This window comes from Triturus cristatus, chromosome 3_2, assembly GCF_964204655.1.
Source record: "Triturus cristatus chromosome 3_2, aTriCri1.1, whole genome shotgun sequence".
In the NCBI taxonomy this organism is placed as follows: domain Eukaryota; kingdom Metazoa; phylum Chordata; class Amphibia; order Caudata; family Salamandridae; genus Triturus; species Triturus cristatus.
The window spans coordinates 874,917,765-874,930,283 of NC_140584.1; the positions used below are offsets into that span (position 1 = coordinate 874,917,765).

The 12,519-nt window shown below is 42.7% G+C and overlaps 1 protein-coding gene across 2 annotated transcripts in view; it reads left to right on the top strand.

Moving 5' to 3' along the window:
• The window catches only part of CPD (carboxypeptidase D), a 752,391-nt gene that overhangs the window by 144,550 nt on the left and 595,322 nt on the right, over nt 1–12,519 (top strand). For both annotated transcript variants that reach the window (XM_085649244.1, XM_085649245.1), the window contains exon 2: nt 2,632–2,879. In XM_085649244.1, coding sequence (XP_085505370.1) covers nt 2,632–2,879 — 248 coding nt within the window. The remainder of the gene's footprint in view (nt 1–2,631; nt 2,880–12,519) is intronic.

Consider the following 12,519-nt stretch of genomic DNA (forward strand, 5'->3'; position numbering starts at 1 on the left):
TCCCTTGCCTCGAGCTCCACTCAAAAACTTGCATCCTCATCGTGTTTGGTGCTGATTAGTTTCAAGGACTATCTCGTAAGTTGAGTCCAAAAAACGCACTGCATGTAGGGGCACAGCTTAGGATGCATGCATGTATATCACATGTATATCTATGTATATCTTCAGCATTTCTTTAACTATTTCTTTCCCATATCACTTTCATAATGGGCTGTTGGGGCTATCTTATTCTGCTTTTTTGTATATCAAGTGGAACCTCTCTCCGTGAGTAAGAAAGGTTTCATAGGCCTCTGATTCCGAATATGCAGAATACAACAGTACTATCACCGGGTATGTGGTCTACTATCTCTACTTTTTGCATAATTTTTGCATTTTTTCTTTTCTCCTTTCTTTTATGAGTTGGTCCAATTAACTGTACATAGACAAATTTCGTTTTGTATGGGTTATTAAAAATAAATTGCTTATGCCCCATAGGTACCCCCTTTCTAAAGTTTGTGTGGAAACCTATACCATTTGGGAAAGGTCCTGAAGATGGTGGCTTACATAGTGTCTCAACCCACCGAAACGCGTGTCGACCTCATCTGTCTAGACCTTGTTGTATACGGTCATCTCAAATTTGTTCTGGAGACTTTCTATATCTGTGTCTTTTTGTACCGTGATGTGTATGTGTTTCGAATGATTTTTAACGTTTGTGTTGAATGAATGAGTATGGTCGTTAATGGTATAGTGTTGCTTATGTCGTAGGGGGTTCACATTTTTGTGTAAGCATTCCTATACTTTTTTAAAGGAATAGAAGGATTCAAATTGTATAAAAAAGAAAAAATGTATTAAAAAAAATATTGTTGCATGATGTCTCAAATGATATATTAATTATGGAAACAAAAATGACTACAAGCTACAATTTTTAAAGATAAAATAATCAGATTTGTATTCTATAAGTGTGCAGATGTATTTGTGATTTTGCATATACCCATACCAGATACAATCTGCTTTGCAAAGCAATATAGGTCATAGGGAAGCCTTTTCTGTTTAGTTTTTCCTTATTCTCCCTTTCTCCCTGACCTTATTTACCCTTTAGGGGGGGGTTCCCTTTTTTGCAGTTGTAAGTGACTGTAAAGCAAAACTTTATGGACCCTCACATTAAAGACACATCCCTAGCAAAGAGATTTAAACCATAACCAGTATTTATCGCCTTCACATTGTGTTATGCACATGTTTGCCCTGCAGTTTTACCACTAATTATCTGCGATTAGTAATCTAGAATCAATTGATAATGCGTTTGTTTATATTTGTGGCTACAGCTGTGGCTATCAACTGAAGAAAACCTCAATGCTCCTAACTCAGTGTAATGTATAGAGCTTAATATTTACAAAGGAAAAAGTTACTTACCAGCTTAGTAGGTCCTCATCCCACCGAGAAATTTCCTTTGCACTTTGGGACTTACTTTTTTTTTTTCTGAATATTCAAACCGACTTTAAGTACCAGAATGCAATATAAATATTGTACTTCAAGAGCAAGCACTTTTATCTGTCCACATAGGCGTGTAGGCTAATTCTTTCAAAGTCTTTGGATGGAATTTGGGGATTTTACCGACGATACAGTCTGTAGTCCCAGCTCCCATGAAGCTATGCAACTCTTTAGTAAAGAAGGACCCCTGATTCTGTGTCCCAGGACGTGCTCCTTGCGTTCAGAAAACAGGCCTACTCCCTCAAGGAAGGCTGACCATGGTCTGGTTCCCCTCTTCTTGCAACACCAGCTTCTGCTGCTACGCCACACGTTTCATGGGGATGATTGGCCATCTTCAATCTTCTTCATTAAGAATCGCTGAAACGTGGAAAGCTATCTCTAAGCAACACCTCTCTTGTTCTTTAGCATTTCCCTAGGCCTGGTAGTTGTGCGGTTCAGTAAAATAAGCATTGCTTGAGACATCCGTTGTTAATGTGCATGTGGATATGGCAAATCCTAGCATGGCTGTCTCATTCATTCTTCAGGGGTGTACGCAACTGCATCAAATTAGATAACATTAACTTGAGATGCACTGCTACGAAACGGAAAGACACTAGCTGCAAGATATACTGTTGAAATTAGTCTCTCCTAGTGCTCAGTACAAAGGTAGATGCCTTTATTTTCGTTGTCTTCGCCGTATGTTCCCTGCGCTAATCATGGCTGTGTTTAGTATTGTGGTCAAACTCTTTCGTGCATTACAGTAAGGCAGAATATCCTGTACTGGCTCGGCCACGCTTCCCAAACTACATAACAACTTGCCCTCCCTTACTATCTAACTATAGCCTGTTTAAATGCCTCGCTATACTTATAAGCCAGACCGTTTGGCATTGCCAATACTTGTTTTGTTGCTGCGTTTTTAACTTCTATATTTTGGGGATGGTATTAGGGAGTGCCCTTTTGTTTTTCTTATTTTTTACATGCCTAACCCCTCTCTGCTGTTCCAGCTTTCCTTTAGTGGCCTTGGGGTGAGCCCCTTTGCCCAGAGAAATAACTGAAACGTGTCTCCATCACTACATTTTTGCTTTTCTATTTCTGGGTATTGTTTGGGCAATTGTTTGTGAAATAGTCTGGATCTTATTTGCTGTTTGGAAAACATCTTCACTACAAACAGGTGTTCATTTGTTCTAGGTTTCTTTTGTCTGGTAATTTTCACGGAGGTTCTGTGGTCGCCAGCTACCCATTTGATGACACTTCCATGCACCAGGGATCTGGAGCCTACAGCAGATCCCCAGATGACAAAGTCTTCAGATACCTAGCACGAGCATATGCTGAGAAACACCCAGTAATGAAAACTGGCCATCCAAACTGCCAATCGGACCCACAGGAATCATTTAAAGAAGGCATCACCAATGGAGCGCAGTGGTATGATGTGCCAGGTATGTGTAATAGCGTATTTGAACATCATTTTTTCAGAATTGCAGCCTGATGAGTAAGATGACTCAAGTTGGATTGGGGTGGTGGGTACTTGAAGGCATTGTTCTTTTAATGGTTTACCACTTTGGTGACTGAATAGTGGTTATGGGTTTAGTTTCCACGTTTTGGGACAGATGGTGAGTGTCTGGTAACAATCCATTTAACCTTTCTGTTGACTCCAGTTGTATGGTATTGTGCTTATGTCATACATAGTAATCAAACACAAAACCGTATCTTTATTCCATGTGAACTTGATTAGTTATCATTGTTGATGACTGCTTCTCAAGGACTGAGTTTAAATATTGTGCCTTGTGAATGCGAATTGTACTGTTAATTAATTTGTTTTGATTATCCAGTCGTTATCGGTGAATCTTTAGTTCATTATCCTTTGAGTTTGGGGGTGAATAGCATGCCAGGGCACCAAACTTACCGTATACATGTAGTTCACTTAGTCTGTCAAAGACTAGCAAGGAGGATGACCGCAGCCAAATCTTAACTTCCTGCTGTTAAAACTTGGAATATAGTTCCTGAAGTTACCTTAGAAAAAACATAAAAAGATAATTCTGAGATTCTCTATTGTAGACTATTTATCCCATGCCCAAAACAATTGTTGGAAGGAAATACCCCTTTAACTCCTTTATTTCCACCTACAACATCCAACGTGGCCTGCATATGCACATATGAGCTGTCCGAGACCAGCTAGGACCCCAGCAGTGCAATTTGAACCTTCAAACCGGTCAGTAATTAGCTGCTCATATTTCCATCTTCAGTTATTGCAAAAAAATGCTGTTCCAATTCTGTCCATCCTTGGTGACACAGCCACCCTCATTCTCTAGGAGACCTTTTAAAACTTCTCTCAGACTTATACGATTGTATGTCGATTTACTTCTCCATGCATCCCAAATATGAACACAGCAAATCTACGTTTCAGCATTTATAAAATATACCTCTGTATTGATCTGCATCACAACAGTGTATAATCTGGATGGGTTCATGCTTGCTTCAATGTCCTTAATAGACTCTGGACTAGTTTAGGAAAATCTACTTTCTATCAGGAGTAAATGCATGTTTTAAGCTATTTGTAAAACTTCATGGATGTGTGCAACATGCCCACAGGTGTAAGTTAAAACATCTGTAAAGAGTATACGTCACAATGCATTAACAATCCACAATATCATTTCCTCTCCTCCTTAACCCCTTCGCTGCGGCTGACATTCCGCCGCAGCGCGGGGGGGCAGCGCGGTGGCCCGGTGCTCATGACGGAGCCACGCCGTCATGAGCCACGGTTGGGCTGTGCTCATGACGGAGTGGTTCCGTCATGACTCCGCCCACTGCGCTAATCGCCCGCATTAGGCCGCAGCATGACGGAACCACTCCGTCATGAGCACACGGCAACCGTGGCTCATGACGGCGTGGTTCCATCATGAGCACGGAAGGAGTTAACTTTATGCTGGTCTTAGAGCATGAACAGCGGTTCTCTGTGTGTTGGGTAGGTTTACGCTACAAAAATACCATATACATACAGATCATCTTGAAGACAGACACCCCTAACCAGTCTGTCAACGTAATGATATCTTTTAGAGTGGTTCTTTAAAAGAGGGTATTAAAAGCCATAGTATCTCTATTCTAATGTGCCCCAAAGGTTAAGTCATTGATGCCTGACAAATGCATGACTCACCTAGTCCGGTTTGGGAAGGTTATCAGGGCTAATGTTTGCCTGGAGGAAATGAGCAGTGAAGCCTTCAGTTCATTGTTTGTGCTGCAGAGTTCTAGAATCTGTTCTTTGAAGCACGGCACTCCACAGATAGTTTGGTCTTCAAAACATTGGTAAAAAAGAATCTAATGTTGCACATTTGGTTCTCTCAAATATTAAACACCACAACTCCCATTAGGCAAAACACTCACGCTGTCACTGTCTGACGCTGTTGCGTTCCCACTGGCAGAAGATTGAACACAATAGGGGACACCACAACTCTGTCTCTTTTGAACCTCGTAAAAAATGCAGAGGCTTCTCATCCAGATTTCGAACCCAGCCCCAAGGAGTCAGGCATGTTTCTTTGTGCCGGTCTTCCAGCATTTCTCAAGAGTGCACTGATGAAGTTGCAACAACCCAAAGCAAAGATGACTCCTTGTTTTGGATTGGCCAAAGCAGCGTCTATTTTCAGATCATCTTCTCAGGTCTCAAGAGCCATGCAGTGAGTTTTGTGCAGGCCAGCTCCTATTACCTTATCCAAGATGTCCGTCAGGAACCTAAACCATCTTTCATCAATCATACATACTCCTATATAGTTCCTGTACAGTCATCTGAATCTCCATCTTGCCTTTTTGAACACCTGAAAAGAGGTTAACTGTTGAGCTGCAAAAACATTGTATACCCTAATTTGAAGTATATGATGAACACATTATGTATTGAGAATCCGATTGGTCTAGAATCAAGTAATTAAAAAAACTTCATTGACCCCCACCTCTGGCCTTACACTTCTATAAAACTGCATTTGACTGACATTACTCTTCATTCTAAACTTGTAACTTTTTCACTATTAGTTATGAATTACTTAATGGCCTTGGTGTCATTCCTACCCCTGCCAGTTAACACTCTTCCAATTAGGAGTTGAATATAGTGATGTCTAGACCATTGGCTCACCATTCCAATACATGTATAAGCCACACCATCTGCATATAATTTCTAAGAGCTAGTACTTCAAATTCAAAGATGAGTGAGATTCGAGCTGCTTCTCCCTGTGCGCCATCATTCCATCGCAATAACATAAAACTTACCCTTTCTTACAAAAATGTTAGCTGGGTTTTTTGTCCACCATTATTGCCATCAGATTTTCAAAACACAGTGCCTTTTTGTTCTAGCTGAAACCATCGAGATTGTTTTGGAGTATTCACATAGCTAAATGTGGGACGCGCATAATTTAAAAAGCTTTTTTAAATTTAATTTTTGGGGAACCAAAATAGGCTGCTTATGTTTAGATCCAGAGTAAAACAATACGAATAGAAATGAAGGTATCTTGGAATTGGTCTTGCTCTGCCATTCGAATTCTGCCATTCGAATTCCTTAAAAACCTCTAACTTCATATGCTAGCCTAATGTTATTAATGATAGGGCAGTAAATACATTAACAGGATTAGTAAGTCTTTCTTAATGTTCTTAAAGGAAACTTATGTACTGAGAAACCGGTCACCGATTCCTCTATGTGCAAAATATCAGCAGAATCTTGCGGTGTAAATGAGGGAGACCATGTGAAAAAGCAGTCCCCATGCGAAAAAGCAGCCTTTGCCTCTGCAGCCATAAATCTGCTTTTATTTCGAAGAAAGAGGACTTTTGAAACCACAAGTCCACCTCGGAAACATTTTGCAATATTGTAGTTTTTTTTGTTGTACTTTGGACAATCCACCTTTGTTTTAATGTATCATTAATCATCAGAGCAAAGTGGTTTTTAGGTCTGGTGTTGTACATAACATTTTAGTAAAATCAAAAGGTCTTGGCTAATGTAGTTACCCCCACACTTTTTTTTTCATACTCTTGTCATTAACACGTCTCTGCTTCCCACTACAACATACAGCACAGGGCAGTGGGTCATCCCACTTTCACCATTGGTTAACTTCACTGCAAATTTCAGTATTCTGCACTTTCAAAGGAATACATCCATAAAGTAGTTCCTACTGTACATGTGGCTTCTACTGTAATGTGTATGCCTTTTGAGACAAAGGAAATTTTGTTTTTAGCCCGTGTTCATTTGTTTGTCTGTTTATTTTGGATTGAGAGCCCGGCAGTATCCCCAACAATAACATTTTGCGAAAACATAACAAAACCAGCATTAACAAAGCCAAAAGGACAATGCTTGTTAAAAAATCTACTTGTTAGACGTCTGCACTCAAATTTTCTCTTGTCCAAAACAATGTTCTTGTGTAAAATACTCCACAGATTGGAGCTCTTGGGTGAATAAATCATCCATATTAATCACTATTGCTGCCAGAGAGAGGATGCTTTCCTTAAACATGGAAAGTGTGCTGTAATAATTGAAGAAAGCTTCAGCTGTTTCTTTCAGGACTCATGTAACAGCTTTTCAAAAGCACAGCATTTGCTTTCGTCGTTTTAAAACACTGTGTGCTTTCACCATATCTTAAAGCTTAGTCACTATCAGATTTTGAAATGCCACATTTCCAGCTTTTGTTACTCAGGTTTTCATGTTTGCTTAATGGTGACCTCCAGGATTATTTCCCTAGAACTGCTTTCAAAACGTGGCTGGTATTTCGCGTGGATTCATCGGCTTTATTTAAACGGAAATGTATCTTTTGTTAAACTTTATCTCATCCCCACCTTCCTTCCAGCAAAAACAACCCGGACTTCCACGCCCTTCTACGAAGTTTCGCGTTTACACTAAGCTCATTTTACAGGAAGTAGAAGGGCCGCGGTTGTTTGGTTAACACGTGATGGTCTTTGGGCAAAGCAGGATATCCTGGTAGTGATCAGTGGTGTGATCTTATGCTTCATCTGTATCGTCATAAGTAAACAGTGCTGGGTGGGTAGCCCTGTTTCCAGCTTGAGAAAATGTTGGCACAGTAGGTTTGCTGTTATTACCATACTTGGACCAAAGGAGCAGATTCTCCTGGAATGTGATTTAGTGCTGAATCTATTCAATGCCATTATAACTGACTAAACCTATGTCTAAACGTTTCTCTCTTCTAAAATGATTCATGGCTGGCCCAGTGGCTTTTGGAAGCAGTAGTTTGAGCAGAAAAATAACTTGCAGTACTCCAGTCTTTTGCGTGAAACTGCTTTATTCTACGTGTGAATGCCCTGGAAAGCAAGACCTTTTTTGGCTTCACAGTAAGTGCTCCTTCCAACCCCTGACACCTCCTGCAGGGCATATTTAGTTAACATTTTTGTATAGTGTGACTACCTCGGTCAGGCGTCTGTGTACTTTCCAGAGGAACAAAAAGTAAAGATTGGAGCTCCTTGCATAAAATTGAGTAGTGCACAAACGAGCATTTACAATGCAACGGTCTCGGCATTGTTAAAGTTAGAGCTATTGGCATTGCTCATGACATTAATTTTGTTTGTCTTTGTTTTTAAAACATTTAAAGAAACGGCAATGTTATTTACAATGTCAATAGCTTAATCACTCTCAAATGCGAGACCTATTGCCACACACAGCGCCACACACATACACAGAGCCACTCATATAGAGCAAGAAAGACCATGAAAGGCGCTGCGTGTTCTTTCACTGTTACGTATCACCATTTAATGGAACAACTTAGTAAAAACTTGTGACCATAAGAAGTAGGAAAATAAAACAATGTTTTGAAATTAAAAACTCCAGTTAGCTCACTGTCCGGCTGGGTAAATGTTAAACAGCCACGCCTTGTTGACATGTTAACCCTAGTGATCTGCGGGTTAGCATGTCACCAGGACATTAAAGTCTAGTCGATGGCTTTCAATTGGCAAGGGTATTCTGGCAGTTGCAGTTCATCACAATCCTTTGTAGAAGGAATAAATGGACTGGAAGGCTATGTCCTTGATGACGCAGTCATCTGTGGTTTTTCTTCTTGGTGAAACAGGTCCAGTTCACAAGAGTCGTGTTTACTGGACCACTGCATGATAGGTTTCAGAAAATCAGTACTTTGTATGCTTGGATGGAGTTGGTAATTGCCATCGTGGTGTTTTAAGCTGGTGCAAAAAAGTTTACATGGTATGGAACGTGGCAAAAAATAATAGCTCCATTTCATGTTTCACAAGCAAACTGGCATTCTCACTAGTGCATGGGTGGACGTTCGACCCAGGGACTGCCTGCTGGTGGTGGGGGGGTGATATTGCACAGTGTGGTGCGCTGCACTGGGAGACAGGCTTACCGCGTGGGTGAATTGTGGTAGCCCGGGTAGTCCATCGGTGACCAGAACACTGCATTTAACGGCCAGCAGTGCAGCGGAGCACGTGTGGCTAGCTGGAGTGCGCTGGGTCTTTTCACGTGCTCGGCTGGAGTACTCCCTGTGAACTTTGTTGTTGTGAAGACGCGCTGTACTTCTGGGAAGGAGGTCTCAAACGAGAAGAGGGGCGGGCCAAGCTGGCCTCGGGGCGGTGGGGTAGCAAGGCCAGATCAGGTTGCCACCCATCCTGACTCCTAAGGGCCCACCCCTCCCTGTTCCTAAAATGTTTACATTTTGCTTGTCAGGCCCTTCTTTCTTAGAGCCGCATGTCCCGTGTACTTCAGTGATCTTGCTTTAGGACCGGTGAAGTTACATTTGCACCTAAAAACACTGCTTTAGAAAAGTGTTAATTATAAGTAACGAAACGGTCGTACCCTTTGTGTTTAGTCAACACAGTGAGCGAGTGAATGAGAACACATGACCCAAAACCAAACCAAAGATGTAAAGCGTCCTAATAGTGAAAGTCTGCTTAGTGCTGATGTGACAGCACTTACTTGTAACCCTAAGATCTTAAGTATTGCTGCTGATCGAAGATTATTCAAAGGCGAAATAAGACCTTTCTACCGACTGTAGTTCTAGAAACAGGAAAGAAATCCATGTTTATATTGTGGCTAATGCGAAGAAAAAAAACTAAGCAAAACCGCACTAGGTGTGTGGTGAACTCACAGTAAATAGCAACCTCGAAAACCAACTGTTGAAATGCGGTGTGTGTGGCGGCTTCGACAAAGCTGTTAATGCAAAAAGGAATTTTAGACTTAATTCAATTGTGAGAAAACTGAAGAGAAAGGCACCCTGTGTAACAGATAAATACCTGGGAGACGGAGTATGGGCGCCATCTTGAGAAAGGAACAGAAGTAATATAACCAATACAGCAAGGTAATAGAAACAAGGACACCACTGCCTTTCTCCGAGGCGAAGCAGAAATGCCTCGGAGAAAGGCAGCGGCGATTTCGGATTCGGGGGCGTGTTCTCCTCTTGCCATTGGCTGGAGGAGATAATTAGAAAAGTAACGAAAAAACACGCCCCCGAATCCGAAAAGGACGGGGCCTGTTCGGAGTGACAAAGCCTCTTCTCCAATGGCTGGCCAGCATTCAAGAGGCCAGCCAATGGAGAAGAGGGGAGAAGAGGGGCGAGTTCAAGCCCCTCTTCTCCAAAACATTCAATCTCCGACTTCCGGTTCTGCCTTCGGCAGACCGGACGGTCCTCGACCTAAAATCTACAGTCAACTTGGTGTGGGATTTTAAGCATTATAGGGAAATCCGAGGTTGGAAAGAGAGTAGAGTGAAGGGAAAATGAGGAAAGGTAACATTCTCGAAAGGTGAGAGTTCTCAGATAATGAAGAGGAGACCAAAGCTATGCATAAGTAGTTTATTTCAGGAGGGCTAAGTCTAGAGGATTGTAATAGAGTGGAAAATTGTTGGGCAAAGAGGGGACAGTTGGAGAGTAAAAAGAGGAAGAGAAAGGAAGGGGGGGGGGAGATCAGTGTATGGGCCCTACTGCATTTGCATGTGGTGTTTCTTGCCTCACTGCGAGACTTCGGGTTGTGACTACCTCATCTCTAGACACTCTCCTGGATCAGCAAGATTAAGTATTTCTGACTTGTGCCTGTAAGAACAGCCTCAAAGGTTCCCTTTCATCCTCCTTTAAAGTAAGTCTTCTGACAGGAAGCGATGCTCTGAGCACCTTTTTTTTTTTTATATCCCAAACATGTGCCAGATCTTGTGAGATGGGCCGTTCAGACAACTCTGACCCAGTTGCCACCTGGCTTTATGCCTCCACATAGTCTGAATTAGAGGGTGCTTCAGAAGGCAAAGGTGCTGATCCGATGTCTTTGGCGTCAACAATGACTTCAGCCTCTGATACTCTCGGTTCGGGGGTGGGGCCGCCCTGCTTCCGCAAAACCAAACGCATGTTTGAACTGCCCTCTAGATTAGGAGTTTTCTCCTGTCTAGCGGGCGGGTCTTTGGCGTTCCCACAGCAGTCCCTATGAATTTGGCCCCACAATGTTAACGTCCAAATCCGTACCTGTATGGCATGGACTGCTGCAGGTACTGGGGTGCATGCACACAGGTGTGCACATGTTGTTCCTCCCCCCCCCCCCCCCCCCCCCCCCCTGTGTGTGCGCCCACATAGTGCAGGGGCCCTTTGTTTCCTCACTGCCACACTTTTCGTGAAGGTTGCACTGGTATGAAAAGGGTGACGGTGAGGAAACTCGTAATATGCTTAGCGGGTCGGCAGGGGCCCTACCAAGCATATTAGGGCCTCTAGACTGCTGGAACACCGCCAGGTATCTCTGATAGCTGGCTGTTGTGGTGGCCCCAGGGTGGCTGGTGACTGCCACACCCCCATGAGTCTGGCGATCGATCGGTGGACTGCCAGACTTGTAATTAGCCCCATAGTCAGTTGAAAATAATATCATGGCTAGAGAGAAGGTGACTACTGTTTTTGAGGACCAGTTTCATGATGATCCTCTTTTTAGAACTCTTTGGACCAGACTGGGGTACATTGGTTATTCAAGTTGATTGGTGTTCCAAGCATATTAAGCTAAACTAAATCCCAACTCTTACCCTACAGAACCATTGGACTTGATTTGAAGTGTCTCCGCTCCATTCAATCTAAAATATTTGCGTCTGGCAATCTGGCTGCACCTACTAATAACCCTATGTGCTTTCTTAGTCTTTATATTCAAGCCATTTTTGGGGAAATGGTGGTCTAAATGCCTCTAAATAAATTCTTAAATGTGGCTTAAGCTTGGCTGACACTGTACTCTGTTCTCAAGCTCTGGCAGTTACCCTCTGCAGCATGCCTAGATACGCCAGGTATGCCCAGACGTGGATCCTGGGCTCACTGTGCCACTGGAATCAAGCTATCCTGGCTGAAGAGGGGTGAAACCCCGAAACCGGTCCTAGGATGCTTGTTTCCGGTCCAGGGTGGACCTGGCTTGGCAGTTGGGGTTGGACTGTTCCCATGAGGCACAGGGTCAAGACTGATTTGCATATGGCCAGGTCTAAACTGGGGTGGCATGGTGAGCAAAAGAATTATGGATTTAACCCAGATCTCTTGACTTGAGGTGAATGTTTTGATTTGTTCTGTATTCCGTCTATCAATTGTGTGTCTTTTGCTAGATGCATTTCACAGCATTTTCTGGTGAGGTCTCGGCTGCCTAAATGGATATGCCCTTCGACGGCAAGAGGCTGTTTGATGAGAAAGCAAACTCCTTTCTGGAACGCTTCAAAACTACTTGTGCTGCAGTACACTCATGTGGACTAGCCTTCCTAGCCGAGCAGTTCCACAAACATTATTGCGGTTTCTTTCACTACTTTTCCAGGGGCCAGACTTCTTGATAGCATCAACTCTTCCAGCTAATTCAAACCCTGCAGAAGTTCTAATTTTCATTTCAAGGCAGGAAATGGATTTAAGAGACCAGTTACAGCAGGAGAAGCAGCCCCCTCACCCAACATCACCCATTTTCTACTTGTTCTGTTACTTCAAAATCACTTTGTTTTTTCATCTTTTCACCATTCGCTTCCTTTCAGGTGTATGATCTCCCATCTTCTTGCTGTTGATAGTCTATCACATTGGATCACAAGATGCCCCACCTTATCTGCAAGGGCTATACCCTCCCCTTTATAGCCATTTCTTCTGACCTCCCACCTAGTACAAGGAG